This window comes from Oratosquilla oratoria, chromosome 36, assembly GCF_046742065.1.
Source record: "Oratosquilla oratoria isolate Oo_2021 chromosome 36, ASM4674206v1, whole genome shotgun sequence".
Taxonomy (NCBI): Eukaryota; Metazoa; Arthropoda; class Malacostraca; order Stomatopoda; family Squillidae; genus Oratosquilla; species Oratosquilla oratoria.
The window spans coordinates 4,799,803-4,824,990 of record NC_134812.1 but is presented as its reverse complement, the minus strand read 5'-3'; the positions used below and the strand labels follow the sequence as shown (position 1 = coordinate 4,824,990).

Genomic DNA, 25,188 nt, shown 5'->3' with positions numbered 1-25,188 from the left:
TCCACTGCCCTGGGTCAGAACCAGTGTCGCAAGACACAGCACATCCACAGCAAGGCCGCTCCATCAAATCGGCGACCCCCCCCTCTCCGTCCCCCCATTGCATAAAATGAGAGGACGGGGAGAAATCCTTTCGGGCTGCGTCAAATTTTGCTCACACATACTACCTCACCCCCCATCCACCCGCCCATTCTCCTCATTAAACATGTTTAATTTAGGTTGAAAGTACATACATACATATACCAAGGCTTTTTCCCCCTTACAAGGGGGGTAGCCAAAAAGAAAAAGGCATAAAATCATTCCCACCCATTCCATCCCTGAATACACTCCACACCCCTCCACCCTCCCTCTTATCTTAGCACCTCCTGAAAGGTTGAAAGTAAGTGTCGGTATAGTGATACAATTGAACTGTGTAGCTATGATATAGTTCTGAACATCTCTAAACCATGTATGCATTTATGCAAGTGTGCCAGTGCCATGTGATACAATGTTATGCCATGTATGCTTGTATATATCCCATCTATATCCAGTTTCTATCTTTTCCTGTGTGCTTCATAGCATGCAGATGCCCCATAGATTTATTCATGTCCATAATATGATTTTATGTATATATTACATAGGTATGTCCTTGCTGTAGATGGGCTGCATCAATTTATTTGTCATACATACTCCCTCACCCCCCAATCTCCTACCCACTCTCATGCATCACAGCATCATCCATACACAACCATTCTCCATTCGCCCCTATCCTCTGTCTTCTCCCATCCTTCCTCAACAGACATTCCCCTCTTTCCCAGTGCTCCTTTTACCCCATCCATCCATCTCATCCTTGGTCACCCCCTCATGTTCACTCCCTCGGCAATTCTGTCCAGCTTATATACCAGGGTCAGGTCATGAACCGTGTTCTTAATTGGCGCGAGGGCAAAGTGTCGATGCCTGGGGAGCCAGACGCAATACAATCTTAAGACGCTGATCTAATCAGGATGGAATGTATTGGTGTTACTGTACGTGAGTTCCTCAAAGAACCGTTATACGTCCCAACGCAGCCGGCCGAGGTGCAAGTGTTCATCGTGGTAGTCGACAGGGACCGTTCTTAAGATGGTTACCTAGCGAGAATAGAATATAAACGGAGTTGGGTACTACTTGTGGATTCCTTAAGGTAGCTTTGTCCCACCCGCGGACTTCAAGGAAGCTTTGTTCGGCCCGACGCAGCCAGGTGGGTACAGGTGCGTTCCCAAGGGGCCTTTTGCTGATCGACAAGGTCGTGGGATGGAAGGCAACTTCCTCACACTCACAATTCGACGAATCAGTGATGGTCTGTGGTACTGTAGACATGAATAACAAAGTCACTCATGCTGACAGTAACTCTTGCTTGTGAGTCAGCCAACGATCCGATATATATAAATGAAAATATTGTCCTTTATTAAAAAAATACATTTTAATTTTAGAATTTAAGAATTATATTGAACTGAACATCCACAGTTTGGTACTCAACGAGAAAGAAAAGCTAAGAAAACATACATGAAACAGTCTTAAGAGTAATAACTCACCATTCTATATGCACACAGTGGTAAGTGAGAAACCCCTCTTGGAACAAAACCCTGTCAGTTGCTGCTAAGCCTTTTTTTTTTTTTTTTTTTCTCCCGACGTTGGGTCGCCTCTCTGCCTGGGCAGGGCTGTCGGGAACCAACACATCAAATCTGCATTGGGTTCTGGGACTCAAACGCATGACCACCTGCTCATGAGGTCAATACTCTATCCATTAATAGTCTGGGGGTCTATAGAAAATCTTAAATTTTACTAGGGGGTCGATGAGCTGAAAAGTTTGGGAACCCCTGGTGTAGACGATTGTAGCCGTTATGCCATTGGTGTTGTAAGGGATAAGGCATTGCACATTACTCCTGTGACTTCTGTGCTTGCTCTTCATCCATCATTCAATTACCTTGATCTCGTGGATAAACGCGGCAAACAAGAGCATGGTGATCAGGGCCCAGATTCAGATGAAGAGGACAAAACAAAGAAAGTGACAGTTTGCTTTGAAAAACCTGAGACAGAAAAGAGTCGCTCAGCCAAAGAAAAAAGTTACGGTTTTCTTCAGAAACAAATCCAAGAGGAACCATGGATTCAAGTCAATTATCATAAGAATGATAGTGAGCGTTGTGAGTTTGAAAGTCGTAAACTATACTGTCGCTTTGAGGATGAGCACATTGACCAGTTCACTGTGACTTCAGAGGAATACTTGCGGATGCTCATCCCTCCACCTACACAGGTTGAGGCTGTTCCTCCTGGTCTCCCAGCTCAACTTCTGTCGAGGTCTGCTTTAGCCCATTTACCACTGCACGATAGAGTGCGCACCATAATGAATAATGCCGGTGTAGCATCCTTCAGAGAGTTGCTTGGTGTGGTAGACTGTGCAGATGAATCAGCAGTGCTAAAGGAAAAGGTTCTGCAACAAGTTGCTGTTCTAGTTCTGGGAAACTGGGTTGTCAAGTCTGGCATACTTCATCCTAAAGATGGAAAATCAGAGTCAGGTGTTCCAAATGAACTTATACAAAGGGGAAGAGATTATGTGGTAAGCAAACTTATGAAAACTCAATTTATAAATAAATGCTCTTGTTTATATAATTTCTTCCACACAGTCCATCTAATTCAAGCAGTTGCTCATGGTAATGTATTTTCCTATCTACAGCTGTACCAGTTTAGTCAGTCACCTACTTTAATGAGGAGTGAAATAGCAGAAGTTGTGGGCTTGCCTGCAAGTGATGTGAAAGACATCTTGTGTGGAGTTTCCAAATGCCGTGGCAGAGGTGTTTGGGAATTTCTTCTGCCAGTTGATTCAGTTTTCTTAAAAAAGTAAGAACCCGTGCTGTAATGATTATAATTTGTTTTAAACTATTTGTTTTTGTTTTGTTACCATTTGTCTGTTTGATTCTCATTTATTATTAGTTATATGTCAATTTATCATTATTTACTATTTACCTGTTAGTATATTATTTAACTATACCTATGCATTTATAGATGTATTTTATTTGATATTTACATTATTATAGTTTTTATTTATTTATTTATTATTATTATGATTTTTTTTTTTTTGCATCCTACCTAGATATGGACCAAAAGGTCTCCTGTTGGCATGCTCTGCCTTTATAATCCTTTATAAATTCCTATAGGAAAACCAGAGTAAGTTTTATTAATGGAGCCACGAATGAAAAAAGAAAAGAAAAAATGAAATGTTGGAAAATAGAGAAAAATATATCGAGTGGAAGATGAATTAACCGCGAAGACAGATCAGGAAAACGTTTAAGGAATTTTAATCAGAAAATGTCTGTCGCCGAAAAGTTTATTAAAAAGAATAATGGGAGACTTGTAAGCTGCTGTTTTTTCTCTCTTTCTCATCTCTTACAAAGTGTCAATCTCTCAGTGGCTATCTCACTGCTTCTCACTCGTGTAAATGTTGCTCAAAACATCAATAAACTAGAGAGGCTACGGCACCTCAGGCACCATCTTGAATGATCTCGACATTCTTGACTGACGCTGTTGAATTGCATTACTTTTGCATGCAATCTCGAAACCACTAGGTTAGAGGAATCTAAAGATTGAAAGAAAAAATCGCCTTCTTCGTGATTTGAGAATTTTCAAAGGCACGACGAAGTGATGAGAATTTCTAGAATATATCATATATATATTAACGCATTTAACTATTTTTAAGTGTGTTAGTTATTCATAACTGCCATCAGCTGACCTGGATATCTATTCCGTTTTTTCGTAAGATGTTTACATCTTTCCTCAACCACCACAAGTCATTACAGTTGCGATTTACATTTCGGTAATTCTTTATACAAAACACAGAGCTAAAACTAAATTCAACATAATTACAACCGAACAATGTGTTTCGATAGAAAAGAAAACAGATGATGGATTTAATATTCAAACGACAGTCGCAGGATGTGCTTCAGAAACAGAAGTTTCTAGACTTTTCATCAGGGATAATTCCTCAACTACTGAGAGGATGCACGCTTGCTAAATTTGTGGTTCTATTAACGATGATAATGAAATTAGTATGCAGGTACTCGTACGATGTCCTTACGACAGTGCACTAGGATATAGCAAGAGGATTCAGTAAATAATACGGCGCGTAATATAGTAGTATTGACCCTGGGACCAGGCGCGGATCCAGGAATGTTATTGGGGTGGGGGGGGGGGGAACCGAAACTTGAAACACACCGATATTTTAACCCCAAGAATAATACTGTTGGCTTAGAGATTAGTCCAGAAACCTAAGTCTGTTTTGCTCGTAATTGTATGTAAAATCATACATAATTCACAAATATAATTCAAATAATAAATTCGCACTTAAAAGTGTTTATCCAAGGAGAATCAAACTCGAGATGAGTGTACAATACTCGGGGCCTGCCTGGGACGCCAGCTGGTTTTGAAATTTTGTTGCAACATCGAAAAATAACGTGACTATTTCAAGTAAACTAGTTGTGACGACAAGAGTACAAGCTAAAAATCGTCCAGGATTTAACATTTACTGGCATCCCCACTGAAGTAAAATAGTACTTATGAATTGTCATTAACTTGCGTACTAAAAAGAAGCACTGTTGGATTAAACCGGTTCTTACCGGTTCATGCAAACCTGCTCTTGGAATTTCATGAGCTCCGCGAACCGGTTATCAAAAATTGTCTTATACAGGCTATAATACACCCTAAATGATATATGCATGCTACTAGCCTAGTGAATGTTATTTCATTTGTTTATTTATCTTTAATCCCACCACTGGTTCTACACAAAAAAGCAAAGTAATCTTACATTTAGAATTAACAAAAAATAGCAACCGTGATCGTTTCTACTCAAACGAAGTAGCAAAAGCAAGTAGCATGCTAGCGAGAAATTCTTAGTGTGCCGCCATCGTGACAAATGCACGCAAGCATTATGAGCAAGAACCGGGATCATTAGTCAGCAATGAGTTGATCACATAAACAGGATGAGCCTAAGGAAGATGCTACTCGGATACAATATGTAGTTCATATCCACCTCTGACTTTGTATTCACAACTCGGTTGTTATGATCGACTTTCCCGGCGATAGTACATTGGCCAGTTATCCAAATGACACGAGATGATTATTATTATACAATTATTATTATTATTATTATTATTATTATTATTATTATTATTATACATTATTATTATTATTATTATTATACATTATTATTATTATTATTATACATTATTATTATTGCTTAAAAGTGGCAGTTTGCCGACAAGATTGACGAGATAAACACCATATGAGGACGGAGCCTTTATTTGTACGACGTTTCGCTTATTACAGCTTTTTCAAGTACAAGTTGAGATATTGAGATACAAATGCTTGAGATTAAATAAGGGTAAAGGAGGGAAACGCCGTACAAATAAAGGCTCCGTTCTCATATGGTGTATATCTCGTCAATTATTATTATTATACAAACTTCAGACTAACATAGATCAACTTCAGTTATCTGCAAAGGCAAGACGATAGACCCAGTAAATACAGATCAAATGAGCTTAGTGGGTTCTTCAAGGTCAAAGGTGAGTGGACTATCCTAGGTAAACGGTCTTTCCCTGGTAACTGGACTCTCCCACGAGAGGAGCGTGGTACGCCCCACCTGTGCAGTTCCTGTCCCAGGTTCGGCTACGGGCAATTTAAAGAAATTTGATTTCTGTATTCCATGACACGCCTAAAGACGGTCCTAGGAGGTCGAAACATCAAGCAATAACCTTCCTCATCGAGTATTTACTTTATTCCAACAGTATGAATCACAGACTTCAGATATTCACGCATATATATATATATATATATATATATATATATATATATATATATATATATATATATATATATATATATATATATATTATATGCATGTTAGAGAAACTATATCGGGACATAAATTCGTGAATCATTTTCGTTTGACAGAACGAAAACAAATGTTGAAAGGTGACAGAAAAATATGATATGTCAAGAAAGATCTGAAGAAGAATATATTTTTTGAAGTGAATATAGTTCATTCGTTATGCAAAAGCAATTTGTTTACAAGTCAGTTGACTGAATACGAGTATATAGGCAGAAGACAAGACATTGCTCGATCATATCATATTCGACTTTGAAGGAGAAAGAGACTGATGGAGAGCCCTAGGAAAGATTGCTACCCTGTGGCTCTACAGCCCGTAAGCCCTTCTTCCACGGATATCTGATTCGTCGGATTTCAAACGTTCTTCCTTTGCAACGACTTTTCCCATTCTCGCTGGCATTTTTTTATTTCGTTTTCGTTTCAATCACCATTGGTCTGTCCTTTCATATTCTTTTTTTATTGTTTTTGATACAGAATCTACTTAGGATTTCTTTCACGCTTGCTATTTTCACTTTCATTTCCAAACATTATTTTTCATTCTTCATTACACGTATGTATGATAATGCGTTTTTCAAATTAATCCTTTCTTGTTAATCATTTGTAGTCTCAAAGCTAAAATACTTTAGATCTTCTTTGCAGGCGAGTGGAAAAGTTATTTTGTGTAAGATTGTGTACAAACTTTTTCAAGTGCCATCTACAGGAAGATGTAAAACCACTTTAAACCCACGACCGGAGAAATAATATCAGAAGTACAGGAAAACTGTATATTTCGACTACTATCTGTAGTCCTCTTCAGTAGAATGAAGAGGATTACATATAGTAGTCGAAATATACATTTCCTGTACTGATATTATTTCTCCGATAATGGGTTTAAAGTGAACATTTAAAAATGTGTTATAACATTACAGTTTCCCACCACGTGCTGAATAGCGAGCTACTTAAGCTTGCAGTCTACAAGGTAATTTACATTTTAGCGTGCGGTCTACCTGCACGTTTAGCCTAACCTAACCTCACTCAAAGTAACCTAACCTAACCCAACCTCACTTCACCTAACCTAACCCAACCTAGCTTAAACCAGCTTACCCCAACTTAACATAACCGTCTGGATCTCAACCTTGCAGGATCCCGGAAAGTATATCGGTACTGTATTAAACCCTCTATGATGCTTTTCAGCCCTGAGTAGAGACAGGCTGCTGAGTCAGCAACAGAGCGCGGTACCACTACACCAGCAAGCCTGTGTATTTACCTAGTTGTATTTTACGGGAAGGGGAGCTATGCTCGTGATGTCCAGTCTTCATATCTCATTTTATCTAAACTATTTTTAAATTCATGTATTGTTTTTGCACACCACTTTCTCATCTAACTTGTTCCAACTGTCTATTGTGTGTGTGTGTGTGTGTGTTTACCTAGCTGTATTTTACGGGACGAGAGCTATGCTCGGAATGACCCGTTTTCGTATCTCTCCGCATCCAGTTTGCTCTTAAAATCTTGTATAGTTTTGGCGCTCACTGTTTCCCCGTTTAGTTTGTTCCAGACATCAATCACTCTGTGGGAAGTTATTCTTTTTCAAATCTTTTCTTTAACTGTCCTTAAGTTCTCGTGTCCTCTTGTTTCTCTTCTGTCCCATTTTGATAAGTGTGTGTGAGTGAGAGTGATAGAGACTGTGTGACTGACTTGTTTATTTATTTTCCCTCTAGGTGTGGCCGTGGGCAATCGAAGAAAACGGACAACCGAAAGGAATCACCGTCGACATCCTTGCCGAGGCTGCTCGTCGACTTGGCGTCTGGTAATATGTTTGATCAACCTTGTCTTCTTCCTATATATCCGTATTCAGTAACCTACAGTAATATGAAACTATTCATTGTCCTTTGTTATTACAGTTAATCCAGAAGATAGGTTATTAAAGACGAAACGGTGAAATGAATGGAAGATTATGGAAATCTAGCATCCTCCTCCCACTTTGTACTACTGAAGAGGATTGCAGTTAGCAGTCGAAATATGTAGATTAGCTTATTCAATTTTTCTTCCGACTGTGGAGTCAGTTGTGATTTACAAACGTGTTACTACATTTTTCACCAGTGTTATATATATATATATATATATATATATATATATATATATATATATATATATATATGTATATGTATGTATGTATGTGCTTTTGTTCTCTCCGCAGCCTGAAGGCAGTAAGACCACCGGACAATACATGGGGACTTCCACTCGCCAACGGTTCCTGGACCGGAATGATTGGAATGTTGCTTCGGAAGGTAAGTCGAGCATCTTAGTCTCCCCGAGGTTTTTGAACAACTGCAACAGGTATCAGTTCACTTGAGAAAAATAAATAAAATAACGATATGGTGTTAGGAGCTGAGACAGGATGAAATAACACAAAGTGAACAATGTTGCACACTTCGGGGACAATTTGCCACGCCTCTTATTGCCGTCGTGTCGCAACCGAACACATGCCAAAACCCCAATAGACAAAAGTCCAATCTGCATAGCAGACAAAAAATCTATAGGAAAACTGGGGTGGGGGAGGACATAACCTACCCTAACCTAACCTACCGATTGGGTTTTTGTTCGTTCCGTTGGGGTATTGTCCGTTCGTTGTCGGAACCTGTTGTACCCACTGTCTAAGTCGCTTCCGTCTTGCTGGCTACCGAGTGTGGTAGATAACCGCACCCTCCTATCAATTTGTATGAATCACTGAGTCGGTATAGGTAGATTAGATGACTGCTCATTCTGTATTTGCACTGTAGACTAAGTCACGTGTCTTAATAATAGTGGGGCGATGTCAACAGGCTGTGTCCACACGCTGCTACAAAGCGTCTTGTCATACCGGAGGTAGATCACGAAGGCACGTCCGTTCGCCATTGCTGCCGTACTCGGTGTGTGTGTGTGCATGTATTTACCTAGTTGTGTTTTACGGGAAGGGGAGCTATGCTCGTGGGGTCCCGTCTTCATATCTCATTATATCTAAACTATTTTTAAATTCATGTATTGTTTTTGCACACACCACTTTCTCATCTAACTTGTTCCAACTGTCTATTGCTCTGTGAGGAAAGCTGTTCTTTTTAAAATCTCTTCTATAGCTGTCTTTTTTTATTTTCTTTCCGTGTCCTCTTGTATTTCTGTCATCCCATTTTATCAGATTCTCTCTATCAGTAATTTCTATGCCTTTCATGATTCTGTAAATAGCTATCAAATCTCCTCTCTCTCTTCTTTGCTCTAGTGTCTGTAGTTTAAGTTTTTGTAGTCTCTCTTCATATGATAGTTTTGAGAGTGTTGGTGCCAGTTTTGTAATTGCTCTTTGTATTCTTTCAAGTTTTTTTATACATTTTTTTGTACTTGGTGACCATATCGTTGCTGCATATTCCAATCTTGGTCTTATCAGGGTGATTAGGATTTTCCTCACCATTTCTTCATCCAGGTATGTAAATGCCACTTTGATTGTTCTTATTAAATTATAAGTTTCTCCAAAAATCTTATTTATATGTTTCTCAGGTGACATATTATTCATAACAATGACTCCCAGGTCCTTCTCATTTTCTACTTTTTTTATTCCTTCTTTTCCCAAATTATATGATCCTGTTATTCTGTTTTTGCTTTTTCCAAATTCCATTATACTACACTTTTTTGTATTGAACTCCATCTCCCACTTCCTACTCCATTCTTGTACTTTATTTAGATCTCTCTGTAGTGATTCACAATCTTCTTCAGTTTTCACTCTTTTCAGTAATTTTGCATCATCTGCAAAGAAGCTCATATAGCTTTCAATTCCTTCATCCATATCATTAATATATATAGCAAACATTATTGGGGCCAGAACTGTTCCCTGCGGGACACCGCTTATTACTTCATTCCATTTTGAGTGCTGATCTCTTATCACTACTACCTCATTTTTCTTTCTTGCAAAAAGTCTTCCATCCAATTTAGCAATTTACCTTGTATTCCTCCTTCATATTCTAATTTCTTAAGCAACTTCTTATGTGGTACTTTGTCAAAAGCTTTTTTTAGGTCTAGAAATGCACAATCAGCCCATCCATCTCTTTCTTGTATTATATCTATTAGCCTTGAATAGAAACATATTAAATTGGTGACGCATGATCGTCCTTGTCTGAATCCAAATTGCCTTGGATTTAGTACGTTGTTTTTTTCCAAGTATTTTACCCATCTACTTTTGATAATTCTTTCACATATTTTTGCTATTGTACTTGTTAGAGAGACTGGTCTATAGTTGGTAGGTTCTTCTTTATTTCCTCCTTTATATATAGGTACTATATTTGCTTTTTTTCCAATCTTCTGGAACTTTTCCTTCTTTTAAGGAACTGCTTATTATGCTATGTATTTTGTCTGCCAGTTCATTCCTGCATTCTTTCAGAATCCAGTTTGCTATTTCATCTGGCCCATGCGATTTTCTGACATCAAAATTACCCAAGTGTGTCAATATTTCATTCTTTGTTACTTCTATTTCTTCCATAGGGGGGACTTTTTCCTTCCACTCAATCTCTTCAGGTTGTATATTTTCCCTTGTAAACACTGATTTAAAATGTTTGTTCATAATTTCTGCCATTTCCATTTCCTCAGTGTATTCAACTCCTCCTTGTCTTAATTTCTCTAAGTCTTGTTTGTTTTTCAGTTTATTGTTTACAAATCTGTAGAATAGTTTTGGTTGATCTTTACACTTTTCTATAACATCTTTTTCATATTTTCTTTTTTCCTCTCTGCACTTTTGTACATATTCATTTCTATAACCAGTATATATTTTCCATTTTTCAGGTCTTCTGTCTTTTTTCCATCTGTTCCAGGCTTTGTCTCTTTTGTCCTTTAACTCCCTACAACTTTTGTTGTACCAGCATTTTACATATTCTTTTTCTTGTTTTTGTCTTGGGACATACTTTTCCACTCCTTTTTTGTAAATTTTTGTCAAAATATTCCATTTCTCTTCCACTGTTGTTTCTTCTTTGTATATTTCTTCCCAGTTTTCTTGTTGGAAGAATTCTCTTATTTTATCAAAGTTTGTTTTTTCATACATCATTCTTCCTTTTCTATATTGTTCATTTCTTTTCATATATTTTTCTTCATTAAGTTCCAGTTCAATCAATATGTGGTCACTTTTACCTATTGGTGTTTTATATTCAATCTTGTCCACTATTCTAGGTTCAGATGTAATTATTAAGTCTAGCCTCGATGGTTCTTCTTCATTTCTATACCTAGTGTTCTCTTGTATCCATTGTGTCATTGAATGGTCAGTAATCATCTCAAGTAGAGCATTTCCCCATGAGTCATCACCACTCTTTACTGTCATTTCTTCCCAGCAGATTTCTTTGCAATTAAAGTCGCCCATCATAACTATTCTTCCTCCGTCTTCCATTATTTTAGTTAATGCTATCTTTGTGTCCTCTAACATACTTTTATGTTCACTCTCCTCCCATGAGGCTGTTTTCGGAGGCACATAATTGATCACAAATTTTCTGCTCTTCTTATCTCGGTCTTCCACTTCTATCATAATCATCTCTACTGTATTCTTTCCATATATGACACCTTTCACGTTTATATCCTTCTTAGTCAGGAACATAACTCCACCCCCTTGTTTTTTCTCTCTGTTTCTAATCCAATAATTGTATGTATCATGTCCTACACTGTTGGGTGGTAGTGGGCCTTTTAATTTTGTTTCTACAATTCCCATTATGTCCGGTTCTTTTTCTTTCAAATAATCATTCAGTTCATTCAATCCTGTTATCAATCCATCTATATTTGTGTAAGACACTCTTAGTTTTCTGCCACTTCCATTGTATTCTCTGTTTCCCTTATGTTTTTCTTTAGTATGTCGAACTGCTTTATTTTCATGTTCACTACTCTCCAATAGAATCTCTCTTTCTCTGACTCCGTTCTTTCCTCGTTTTTTGCCTTAGCTTCAATTCTTTTCTGCTTTTCTGCCTCTCTTTCCTCCTTATTCATTTCTCTTTTTATCCATACCTTTTTATATTGATCATTTGTTGCTAGTTTCCCTGTCTTGGATAGAATTTTCTCTGCTGTTGTTTGTGACCTGAATTTAATCTTAATTGGTCTGGTCTTATCTGTACTATATTTTCCGAGTCTGAATTTTTCCTCAATTTCCTTTATAATTTCTGGTTCATCTTCCTGGACTAATTTTAATAAACTGCTTACTCTTTCATTTTCCTCCTTGATTCTTGCAGTTCTATCTGGGTTATGTTTCTCTTCCATTCCTAATATAATTATACATTTCTTTTTGTCAGCTAATTCTCTTACTATATTCTCCTTCTGTCTCATCACTTTAATAACTGAGTCTTCATTATGTTCTTTCAATTGCTGTTTGACTATGTCAGTGAATGAAACCTTATTCCCTTCTTGAGTTATTCTCCAATTTTTAGCTTCTGTAGCTAGTTTCTCTCTGTTTTCATTACTATTCTTCTTCAATTTCTCATTCTCCTCCTTTACATTTCCTAACTGTCTTTTTAGGTCCTCTATTTCTTCAGTTAAGTTTCTGTTAGCCTTCTCTAGTTGTTCCAACCTTTCAATTCTTTGAAAAATGGAGTCTACGTTACCTAACTTACGCTCCAAGTCCTCGATCACCTTATCAACTCTCTCCTCTTGTCTTATCAGTCGGGGGGGGGTTGTGTCCCCCCCACCCTCTTTAAATCCCTGGAACATATTCTCGTCACTTTCTTCTGTATTGCTCCTCTCTATACTTCTAATCTTTACATTTTTATTAGACATTTGATCCTCGCTAAGTCTTTTGTTTACCTTCCGCTTGTCTGGCTGGTCAAAGTCTACTCCCTCCTCATTTCCTTCCATTTCCCTCAGTAATCCCTCCCCTTTTCCTCTTTCCCTACGTTCCCACTACTCCACGAGCAATTTCCCCCCCACCCTGCAAAAACACTAGGCACTTCTCTTTGCGTTGGGATCCACAGACTTCACTTTTCTTCAGAACGTCTTCTAAGCCGTCCATTCGTTGAAGTGTGTGTGTGTGTGCATGTATGCATATATGTGTGTGTGTATGCATGAACGCATATATATATGTGTATTTGTGTGTGTGAATGTATGTTTGTGCTTCACCAGGCGTAGTCAACAGTATGCAGATGCTATCGCAAATGGTATGTTTACTCGTTTCAGAAGCTTTCCTGAAGGATGAGCCGCAAGTATAGTTAGGGCTGAAGAGCTTATCTACAAAGGATTTACAAAGGCGGAGCATGCCGACAGGAGACCCTTTGATCCATATCTAGGTCGGATGCGAGAAAAAAAATCATATTAATAATAAAATAATAAATAAAAACTATAATAATGTAAATAACAAATAAAATACATAAATAAATGCATAGGTATAGTTAAATAATAAACAAACAGGTAAATAGTAAATAATAATAAATTGACATATAACTAATAATAAAGGACAATCAGACAGACAAATGATAACAAAACAAAAACAAATAATAGAAGATAAATTATAATAATTACAGCATCTTACTTAGGTATTTATCTAAATGATTCTTAAAGCTTCGAACTGAACTACATTGCACTATCTGTGCAGGAAGTTTATTCCATTCATTAACTACACGGTTGGCACCCGGAATCACTACTCCGGGTGAACATAAAACTGGAGGAGACTGCAAGAGACCACAAGGCCTACACTAGGCAGTTCATATGCGTTAACACATGTCATCCCTATCCATAAAATTACATAATTTTCTTTTAAAACAACCAATAGTTTCAGCGTTCACAACATAATTACTTAATCTATTCCACTCGTGAACCATTCTGTTGGTAAACCAGTTCTTTCCTATTTCCTTCTTAAACTTAAAATTACCCAATTTAAATACATTACTAAGAGTCCTGCCCTGTTGGTAAACCGGTTCGTGCCCATTTCCTTCCTAAACTTAAAATTGTCCAATTTAAATCCATTACCAAGAGTCCTGCTCTACTGTGATGACTTTTCCTGCATCACCCTTATTAAAGCCATTGACCTATTTGAATACCTCTTTCTTCCTACCAGGAAGCCGAGGCGACTTACATGGGTCTTGGGATCAACGCCCAGCGTCATGCTGTAGCGGACTTCTCTGAGATTATCTTCGTGAACGAACAACACATTATTTACCGACTCCCGCAACTGGGTCCTGATCTTACAGGGTTTGTGCGACCGTTTACCTTGCAGGTGAGTGTAGTAGGGTGTTATTAAAAAGCCCCTTACAATGGTAAAATAATGTATTAAGTCACAATTGGATAAATTCACACGAAATACAGAAAGCGTGTTTACACCTTGAAGGTACGACAAAAAATTGACGATGCCTTATTTTGGCGGCAAAATTTATATTCGAGCGCGTGGGGCCACACTTGGATTTCCCAAACATACTTGTGCACAAATACAAAATAATAATTCAAGTATATATTCAATACACAATGGCAAAATTAAAGATTAACAATATACCCACTGGGTACTAATATTATAAATGAGAAATTATATACAGACCATCACATGAGTAAATGATAGAGGAAAGGTTGGGAATCTCTGCATTGACGTGTCCAACGGTTTATTTCGATTGTGGTTCTTACGACGTGAACGCGTACCGGAATCCAACAGCAACCTATGACGTCTACCTGGCGTAGCAGTGGAGTCATATGGGTCAAAGGTGACGTCCTCGGTTTTAGCAAAGCGTCTCCTGGCGCGAACTCCTCTCCCCATCTCCTTGTACTATTTATGACTCACTGTTCATGAAAGTGGCAGTCGCCGACAAGATTGACGAGTTAAACACCATTTGAGGACGGAGCCTTTATTTATACGACGTTTCGCTTATTCTCAACCTTTCCCAGTGTTCCATCTCCCCCCCCTTCTCCTCCTCCTCCTCTTCCTTCCCCCCCTTCTTCTTTTCTCTCCCCGTTCCCTCCTTTCCCCTTATTTAATCTCAAGCATATGTATCTCAACTTGTACTTGAAAAAGCTGTAATAAGCGAAACGTCGTACAAATAAAGGCCCCGTCCTCATATAGTGTTTAACTCGTGATGACTCACTTTGCTTACATCTTCCCGACGTGAAAATCGTCAGCTCTCTTGATTACTGACCATGGGCGCTCCGAGGGGAAGGGGGGATACAGCCACCCCTCCCCCCTCTAGAAATCCAAAATGTATTTGAAGTTACCGTCGACATATATAATTTTGTTTAATTTTTAAGTTATAAAATATCAGTGTATGACTGATGAAAGTCAAAATGTAACTCGTGTAGATATGCCTGTGCGGCCAATTTAAAGTGTGTATCTTGACAAATCCTTATACCATTAAATATATATGTATAGTATATTTAGTTTTGTCCCCGCACCCTACAAAAAATCCTGCCCCCCCCCCCCACACACACAAACACTTACAAAAGTTCCTGAGGACACCCCTGTAGCTGACGAACCATTGTACCCCAAACTCACGTCTGTCCACCTTCGATACAGGTTTGGCTCTGCATTGTCGCTGTCACCCTCCTGGCGATCCTCGCCCTCGGCATCACGGTGGGTCCGGATCTTGGCCTCAGAGTGAAGGCAGCGCCAGGACCAACAGGGAAAGATCGGCGTGGAGGTGACCGTAGGTCGTCAAGTGCCACTCCTGAGGGGACGTACTCGGCACCCATGGCCTGTCATGATGGCGAGCTTATGGGGTGGTGGGTCTTCGCTGTTCTTCTAACCCAGTGTAAGTGGTTGCCGAGTTTTGGGTGTTGCCGGGTCTTAGTTTGTCGAGTTTTAGGTGTTGCCGGGTCTTAGTTTGCCGAGTTTTAGGTGTTGCCGGGTCTTAGTTTGCCGAGTTTTAGGTGTTGCCGGGTCTTAGTTTGCCGAGTTTTAGGTGTTGCCGGGTCTTAGTTTGCCGAGTTTTAGGTGTTGCCGGGTCTTTGTTTGCCGAGTTTTAGGTGTTGCCGGGTCTTAGTTTGCCGAGTTTTAGGTGTTGCCGGGTCTTAGTTTGCCGAGTTTTAGGTGTTGCCGGGTCTTAGTTTGCCGAGTTTTAGGTGTTGCCGGGTCTTAGTTTGCCGAGTTTTAGGTGTTGCCGGGTCTTAGTTTGCCGAGTTTTAGGTGTTGCCGGGTCTTAGTTTGCCGAGTTTTAGGTGTTGCCGGGTCTTAGTTTGCCGAGTTTTAGGTGTTGCCGGGTCTTAGTTTGCCGAGTTTTAGGTGTTGCCGGGTTTTAGATCGCCGATTTTAGGAACTTCGACCTGTACTGAAATGTTTACCTGTTAGTTATGTGTTTGTATTTTAGCATTTGGTTCTAAACAAAGTCAGACTTTCAACTTTGAAAAGCTTCAAATGTTCATGTCTGAAGACATCTAGAATCACGTGGTTTTGTACAAGACTGTGTGGAGCAATTGACGTGTGTATATATATATATTAGTACATGTGTATTTATGTGTATCCCCGTGTATGTGTGAACATGCGTTATCTGTTTATTTTAATCTTTGCTAGTTTATTTCTAGTGGAGTTTACTGTATACGTCTGGACTACATGAATATGTTAGCATAACTGGTGAATTTATGCATTATGTCATTGATATGTACCAAGACCATTACTGGTGCTTACACTAACCTCTGAGGTACTCCACTAGTAACTTTCCTCCTTCCAGACATCCTGTCCTTTAAATACGTCCTCAATAATCTGTTCTTCAGGAAATCCCATATACATTCCAGGAATTTTCCTTTGAGATGTTTTGCATGTTTGTGTGTGTGTGTAAGATCACAGCATTATCCATAGATAGAGCATTCTGAGCTTTGTAGTTCTTCTCGGTATCAATCAGAAATCCAGTTCATGGTCCAAGGCCATGGCAAATACAAATCCCATCGTAATCCTTGCAGGACCTCAAGCACTACTCTCTCTTTCTCTCTCTTTTCCTCCGTCAACAGCGGTGAAGTGGCAAAATGTGGGCGGAATAGCGACGATGCTGGCGGGCGGCATGTGGATTATGGCTTGCTTTGTCATCACCACCGTCTACAAGTCCAACCTGAAAGCAATGTTGATCTCACCCGCGGTACGTTGATCCGCGGTTTAAGCGACAACATGTCTCTTCACTTCAGGAAGTAAACCAACACTAATGAGAACATGAGAACTTATGAACATAAGAATGGAGGAGACTGCAAGAGACCATAAGGCCTACAATAGGCAGTTCTATGTCCCTTTACAACTGTAATCCCAATCCATAAAGTTATATCATTGTTAGGTATGGGGTGGAGGGGAAGATAGCCAAACACACAACAAATATTAAGTGTATTTATTACAATGGGGATCCCGTCTACATAAGTTTCTATGTGCGACTGGCTAGGGGGAAGACCATCCCGTTAGAACTAGAGTCACCATGCTACCAGAGACCAAGGCAAGACGGCGGAGGTACCTGCAGCCAGTCCCAAATGGACATTGCGGACGTAGGGTCCCATGGGGTCCCTACCGCAGGCGGTGAGTTCGCTGGTACCGGAGTGACGATGAGCCGAGGGTCCTTCGGCGAGTCTTCTGGGCAGCGGGTGTGGCGGGCGACTTCCGGCAGTAGTTCTGGGTGGGTGGGCGTGCGGCTGATGGGCGTCAGCCGCCACGGCGTCCCCCACCCCTGGGACGTCGTTGCGCAGATCCTTGTCGGGAACTTCGGGGGATCCACGGTCGGCGCTAGACGATACCTTGAAGAAGACGTGTCTGGCCCGGCAGCAACACAGGACTTATAGACAGGGGGTTTTGTGTCTGGTCCTGCACTAGCACAGGACTTATAGACAGGGGGCTTTGGGTCTGGCCCAGCAGCAACACAGGCCTTATAGACAGGGGGCTTTGGGTCTGGCCCAGCAGCAACACAGGCTTTATAGACAGGGGGTTTTGGGTCTGGTCCAGCAACAGCACAGGACTTATAGACAGGGGGTGCTTTGGGTCTGGCCCAGCAGCAACACAGGACTTATAGACAGGGGGCTTTGGGTCTGTTCCTGCAGCAGCACAAGACTTATAGACAGGGGAACTTTGGGGTATGCCCCGGCACTAGCACTGGACTTATAGACAAGGGGAGCTTTGGGGTCTGGCCCGGCAGCAGCACAAGACTTATAGACAGGGAGGGAGAGGTCAGGCCAGTCGGCAGCTCGTGAACTCACTGACCCCAAGAGCCCGTTTTCACCGCCTTTAAACGCGACAGTAAACGTATTTGATTTGTGCTCTTCCTCGTGACGTAATGTCGTTACGAGATGTATTGTCGTTACGTGACATGATGCTATGCGACGTAATATCGTCTCTTCCTGAAATGAAAATACAAAAAAAAAAAAAAAAATTACGGGCTGGCAGATTTCCAGCCCTCTTCTTTTGACCACTTCGATCTCTCTTGCCGCAGGTGGACATCCCGTTCAACAGCTTCCTGGAGCTGGTCGACAGGAACAGTTTTCCGTGGCGGATCGCGCCGAACACTGTCATTCACCAAACCCTCAGGGTATGTAACCGAGCATTCTAATTCATCTATTTATTGACTGATTTATTTATATATTTGTTTGTTTATTTATTAATTTGTCTAATTATTTATTCATATCTTTTTATTCACCTATCTATTAATTTAAAGATTTATCTATTAATTTATTTTTTATTATCTTTTTGTCTATTTGAATCGTAATTTTCTATTAGTTTATTCATCTATTTGTTTATTCATTTACTTATGCATTTATCCATTTATCTATTTGTTTATCAATTAATTAATCAATCAAACTATTTATTAATTCATTTTGTGTCTTATCAATCGTCACCTTGTCACCCTTGCAACCTACAGACATGCTTTTAATTCTCTCATTCTCTCTCCCACATCGGTACAGTAGACACCTCCGCCCTATTCCCTCCCTCTTGAAACACAATGGCAAAAGCCGACAAGACTGAGAATAAACACCGTGTGAGATCGAAACCTTTATTGGTACGACGTTTCGCTTGTTACAGCTTTTTCAAGTACAGACATGGCAAACGCTCTGAGTATATATAGGCCTACGGGGAAGGAACCACCCACCCCTCCTTGATAACCTCTCCCAGTTCCTTCCCCGTCGGCCTATATATACTCAGAGTGTTTGCCATGTCTGTACTTGAAAAAGCTGTAACAAGCGAAACGTCGTACTAATAAAGGTTTCGATCTCACACGGTGTTTATTTTCCCTCCCTCGTCCTCCTCGTCAGGCTCTGTTCCTCACCCGCAGGATGCACCTTCAGGGACCCTCTTCCACAAGGGCTGGGGACGCATCTCGGGCTTCGTGGACGTCACCAACAGACTTGGCCTCATTGAGGACGTCGCCGTGGGACGGTACGCCATGATCGTCGACACGACCCTTGCCAAGTCCACCATGCAACGCGATTTCTACAGGGTAAGACGACGGGTCATAGGCCCCAGATGTATTCCTTCGGATCGTTTCACACGTATCGACTTTTCGCCGTCCACGACACGACGTCGTGCTCTCGAAATATAGCCATGGGTGTCTATGGACGTGTCAAAGCGTCCATAGACACACGACGGGTCATAGGCCCCAGATGTATTCCTTCGGATCGTTTCACACGTATCGACTTTTCGCCGTCCACGACACGACGTCGTGCTCTCGAAATATAGCCATGGGTGTCTATGGACGTGTCAAAGCGTCCATAGACACCCATGGTTGTATTTTGTGAGTACGACGTCGTGTCGTGGATGGCGCACGGCGAAAAGTCGATACGTGTGAAACAAGCGGTTCCTAGGAGATGAGACCCAGGGACGTGGAGAGGAGGAGGAGGAGGGGGGGCTCTGGGCATCCAGTCAGATCACTTGAGGGAAAGAATTTAATAAATTTTGTTTATTTATACCTAAATTGAATGGTGTTTATGTAATGTTTCATCATTGTTTACGTTTTCAAAGTATCTTCCTTTCTCTTAATATTTCTAAGTACTTTGAGGTCTTATACTTGACTCTTTGGGGCTTGCAATCAAGGAATTGGCCCTGGGCACCAACAGACCTCTGCACACCACTGCTTTGACTTCCCTCAATGGTCAATTGAGGACTTTGAAGATGGTAACAACCATCATGCATATGGACTCAAGCAATTCACTGAGCTTGTAATTTTTTTTTCTCTCAGTGAAATGGGCTGACCATTGTTATCTAAACCTTGCTATATATCTAATTAACTTGAATTCACTCATGATCCGTTTCTTGCTCACTAGACGGGGCAGTGCAGGATGACCATTGCGCGAGAGAGCGTTCTCAAGCATTTCTTGATCGCCATTGCCTTCAGGAAAGGGTCACCTTTATTCCAAGAAACCAATACAGTGTAAGTTCAATATTCATCTTGTTTATATGTAGATTTGGATTGTCACTATTGATATCAAAGGTTATTGTGAGTCCAGGCTTGCTTCCTAATATACATGTGTGTGCATTTGTGTGTATTTCACCAATCTCCTCTATTTTCATCAGACTTGTGTCCTGTTTCAGCATTCGGAGATTTAGAGAGTTCGGAATCCTTGAAAAATTAATGAGAGATGCTCTACCAAAGGCGCAACTATGTTTCAAGCCTCCAGATCCACGTCCAATAGTGGAGGAGAGGACGCTTGTGTTGGAGGATCTAAATGGTGCATTTCTTCTTTGGGGCTCGGGTGAGTATCCGAAAATCAATCTAAATAATTACAAGAATATGTGTCCCAATGTGAACAAGGCAGTGGTGTCAGGGACCAGGCTTGTACTTATCTCACGAACACAATGTTAAACCTTCGGCATTTTTTTTTTTTTTACCAAAATGTAGAGGTAGACTGGGTTTCATGCTCTAATGGTGTACCTTTCTTATAGAATAATAGAGGGGGGGTCGCCAATTAAATGAATCGGCCTTGCTGTGGATCTACTATGTCTTGCTGCATTGTGTTTGACCCAGGGCAGAGTGTGAGATGCAGGGATGTCCAGTCATCCAGGAGGAGCCAAGAAAAGAGGGAGGGAGAGGTGGTGAATGGGAGTGGAGTATGTGGGGATGAAATGGGTGGGAGTGGATTTTTGGCTACCACCTTTGTACATACATACATACATACATACATATACCAAGGCTTTTTCCCCCTTACAAGGGAGGTAGCCAAAAAGGGAAAGGCATAAAATCACTCCCACCCATTTCATCCCTGAATACACTCCACACCCCTCCCACCCTCCCTCCTATCTGAGCACCTCCTGGATGACGGGTCATCCCTGCACCCTGCCCACCGCCCTGGGTCAGAAGCAGTGTCGCAAGACACAGCACATCCACAGCAAGGCCGCTTCATATATGCAGCGACCCACCCCTCTCCATCCTCCCCATGCATAAAAGGAGAGGACAGGGAGAAATCCCTTCGGGCTGCGTCAAATTTTGCTCACACCTACTACCTCATCCCCCTTTGTAAGGGGGAAAAAGCCTTTGGTATATGTATGATGTACTACATCTATGGGGCTACAATATTCACATTTCCTGCCTGTTCATAAATCATGCTGGACCCATAGTTCATTGGCCTCAGCTCGATCCTAAAAAAGTTTCAGAATTAGACAGCAGTTACTTTAGCATATAATCTAGAATGAGCTGCGTAAATCTTAAATTAATACATAATCAAAATATTTTCAATTGGTTAGAAAGATTGGTAAAAGAAGTATGGAAGGCAGAGGTGGAAGGAGTGAATATGAGGGGGTGTCCTAGGATGAGATGGATGGATGGGGTGAAAGGGGCATTACAAAAGAGAGGAATGTCTGTGGAGGAAGGACAGGAGAGGACAGAAGATAGGGGTGAATGGAGAGGGGTTGTGTATAGATGATGCTATGTTGCATGAGGGGGAGTGGGTGGGGGATAGGAGGTGAGGATGTATGTATGAGAAAAAAATTTACGCAGCCCAAAGGGATTTCTCACCGTCTTCTCCTTTTCTGCATGAGGGGACGGAGAGGGGGGGGTCGCCGAATTTATGAAGCGGCCTTGCTGTGGATGTGCTGCGTCTTGCGACACTGCTTCTGACCCAGGGCAGTGGACAGGATGCAGGGATGACCCGTCATCCAGGAGGTGCCAAGATAAGAGAGAGGGAGGAGGGTGGAGGGGAGTGGAATATATAGGAAATGGAATGGGTGGGAGTGGTTTCTATGCCTTTTTCTTTTTGGCTACCCCCCATGTAGGGGGAAAAAGCCTTTGGTATATGTATGTACCTTTGTAAGGGGAAAAAGCCTTTGGTATATGTATTATGTACTGCATCTATGGGGCTACAATTTTCACATTTCCTGCTTGTTCACAGATTATGCTGGACCCACAGTTCATTGGCCTCAGCTCGATCCTAAAAAAAGTTTCAGAATTAGACAGCAGTTACTTTAGCATATAATCTAGAATGAGCTGTGTAGATTATCTTACATTAATATATCATCAAAATATTTTCAAATGGTTAGATTTTGCTTTTAATACTGGTAATTAGCCTATTTCACTAAAAAAGAAAACCTGAAATTAAGAATTTTTTTACCAGTTTTCTGTCTTCTATTCATATTTGATGAATATACCATGCATATGTAGAATAATAGGTATATATAAATAATACATAAAGGTATATAATACTGAATTTCTCACCACATTTCAGGACTACTGTTGAGTGGAATTGTGCTTCTTTTTGAGTACTGTTGTGCCAGAAATCGGAGACAGAATGCCGAGAACTGGCCTGATGCAAAAGATATGAACATTCAAAATGAAGATATTTGAGGACAAATTCAAAGACAAAACTTCTGGATACTGAGCAAGATTATTACAATCTTTTGTTTTCTGTCTACTTCTATGCCTCTTTCACTTTTTTTTTATTCCCCTGCTTTTCATATACTTTTTCTAATTTCTTGCTCTTCCTGATCCATCATAGTGATAGCAGTAGTGTTAGTTCCTTTTCTATTGCCTGGTTGCCCTGTTTCCACTGTAGTGTAGCTTAGTTAACACAAACAGCCTCGTTAGGGCCAGTAGGCCTGCTGTTGTTTGTTCTTCCTTTGTGTTCCTTTTGTCACTTTCCTGGTGCACCTGTATCTATGTATTCAATCATGCATTCGCCTCCTTTTCTTAATATGCCACATGCCTCTAATTACTCAGTTCATTCCCAACACTATGTGTTCCTCTCCATCCACCTTCAGTCACTTTTTCATTTTGCTACTGGATCCAACTCCATAATCCTCTAAAACAGTGGTTCTTAACCTGTGGGGAATTCCCCACTGGTGGGGAATGGCGGAGTTGCCAAGTGAGGAATGACCGGTCGGACAGAAGAGCCACTGTCTTTTTTTTTTTTTTTTAATTGATTTACGTACTAAACACTGCATGGGTTAAAATCGAATTTGTCAAAGACCGATGCTGTGGTGGGAAATGGAGAGTTGGCTCACTAAAAAGTGGGGAATTGGAGAGAAAAGGTTAAGAACCCCTGATTTTGACGGTGCCTCACCCCCCCCACACACCCCCAGCGTGGAATGTACCCGGAAAGGGCCTTTCGCTCACTTCCCAACATAAAGAAACGTTCCCTTAGGGTCATTCCGGAAGTTCAGGTTCCCAGGTGACGTGGCAGGCCGAAGGCCAGTACCTGTCCAACAAGGCATTCTTCATGATAACAGTTGCCCCTCGCCCCCCACAGCTCTTGGCCCTTGCCCCTCGCCCCCCACAGCCCTTGCCCCTTCTGTTCCTGCTTCCCAGGTCCTCTCCTGCTTCCCAGGTCCTCTTCCCAAAAGCCCAATGAGCCATCCCCTTTCGAACATGGCGGCATACTATGAAGATTCTGTGAAGTCTGCCACCAGATGCTTTTCTTCAGTTGATGGGGTTGATAAGCCCCCGGTCCAGAAATAGCTTTGTTTTCTTGTGCGTTGGGGGGGAGAGAGGACACACACGCCCTTCAGCCTCAGGAGAGGCTTTGTGAATTGCTTTGTATTGTTTGGGGGGTGGGGCCATTCACGCCCATCATCATCAAGAGACGCTTTGGTGGCAAACAAAACAAGAATCTGTACAGTATGCGTCGGTGTTGGAAAAGTGGTAACCCGCATCCCCTCTTCAGAAGTCCACAAAACTGGGGGCGTCCTGCATACAAAGGTGATGTGATGATATATTTTATAGAAGGCAACCGCATAATGTATATCTACTGTCAGGAATATGATAATAAACTTGAATTGAAATGATAATAATGACTATAATTATTGTAAACATACTAGAAAACAATGTAATGGTGAACAGATTGTTGCTATTTAATGAATGTTGAAGTTTAAGTTCTAATAAAAAAGGCAAGTTTCCTATGGCTGAGTTTTTATTTCATTCCCCATCATTGTATTTCAAAAATACATTGCCAAATCTATATTATTATTCCTTATTTTGTTTATATATTTTTCATTGTCACTTTTGCAGTATACAGGAAAGGAGCAATGCTCATTGGGTCCCATCTCCTATTCCCTAATTTTCTAACATCCCTAGACTCAAATTCATGTACCGTTCCAACTTAATCTATATCTTTGATTTCCAACTATATTTAGCTTTGAATTCATGTACTGTTTGAGCTTGGGCTATATCACCTTCTAAGCTATTCCACGTATATATACATCTCTCTTCACATCTTTTATTAATTTACTTCCATGACCTCTTAAAGCCCTCTCATCTTTAATCAGATCTCTTCTGTCTTCTTTAATGACCTGAACACTGTAATTATGTCATCTCTTTCTCTTCGATCTTTCAAAGTTGGTAGGCCCAGTACTTTTAGTCATTCCTCATGGCTTATCTACCAGACTGAGGACCAGTTTGGTTGCTGGTTGTGTTGCCTTCTCCTTGTCTTTCACTACCATTTTGATGATATGTCTCATAAGTGTACTTTATGTGAATCTTCTTTTTCAATCTGAAGAACTGAATTGTCATACAAGAATTCACATGGATGGTAAGTTTTTATTATGTTCTTGAGTCTCCAGTTATTACTTGGCCCCCAACTTTGAAGAGAACTTGCACAAATGATCTTCATTGGTTTTCCCTAACAATATGAAGATGCATACAAGAGATCACATTGGTTATTATAAGTCTCATAAATGCATCTCATGCAACTTCATTTTCTCAAGATGGTGATCTGACCTAACCTAGCAACCCTCCAAAGTTGTGCCTTTTAACCCAGTATTGACTTTTGGGCCTCTGGCACCCATACCGTCGGCCTAAGTGGTGTCAAATTGAACTCCACGGCAACCCTGGCCGCACTCAACCTGTGGGTGAGATGGCGGGTAAATCGGAGCAGATGACCAAAATAACCCAAAATCCAAAAAATCTCAAAGGAGTAACCCCATGAATTTTGCCGAAAATCCGAAGGTGACCGATTTGATCCAAACTTGCCCCACAGGGAGA

The 25,188-nt window shown here is 40.7% G+C and overlaps 1 protein-coding gene across 1 annotated transcript; it reads left to right on the top strand.

The window, feature by feature from the left end:
* Positions 1-980: 980 nt before the first annotated feature.
* On the top strand, positions 981-24,094 carry Polr3E (RNA polymerase III subunit E). The gene is made up of 16 exons (XM_076174723.1): positions 981-1,070; positions 1,157-1,371; positions 1,852-2,569; positions 2,687-2,850; positions 5,506-5,567; positions 6,799-6,848; positions 7,588-7,676; positions 8,067-8,157; positions 13,905-14,063; positions 15,342-15,576; positions 16,769-16,893; positions 18,220-18,315; positions 19,057-19,221; positions 20,045-20,151; positions 20,313-20,473; positions 22,439-24,094. The coding sequence occupies exons 1-16, from the start codon at positions 981-983 to the stop codon at positions 22,555-22,557; spliced, it is 2,646 nt and encodes an 881-aa protein (XP_076030838.1). The 3' UTR covers positions 22,558-24,094.
* The last annotated feature ends 1,094 nt before the right edge of the window (positions 24,095-25,188 follow it).

What these genes read in the sequence shown, in the direction of transcription:
- Polr3E (XM_076174723.1), top strand. Translation starts at nt 981, where the DNA reads ATGGAATGTATTGGTGTTACTGTACGTGAGTTCCTCAAAGAACCGTTA. An exon ending in TGGGTTCTTCAAGGTCAAAG is followed by an intron (nt 5,568 to 6,798) that starts GTGAGTGGACTA and finishes ATAACATTACAG; the next exon opens with TTTCCCACCACGTGCTGAAT. An exon ending in TTAAGCTTGCAGTCTACAAG is followed by an intron (nt 6,849 to 7,587) that starts GTAATTTACATT and finishes TTTTCCCTCTAG; the next exon opens with GTGTGGCCGTGGGCAATCGA.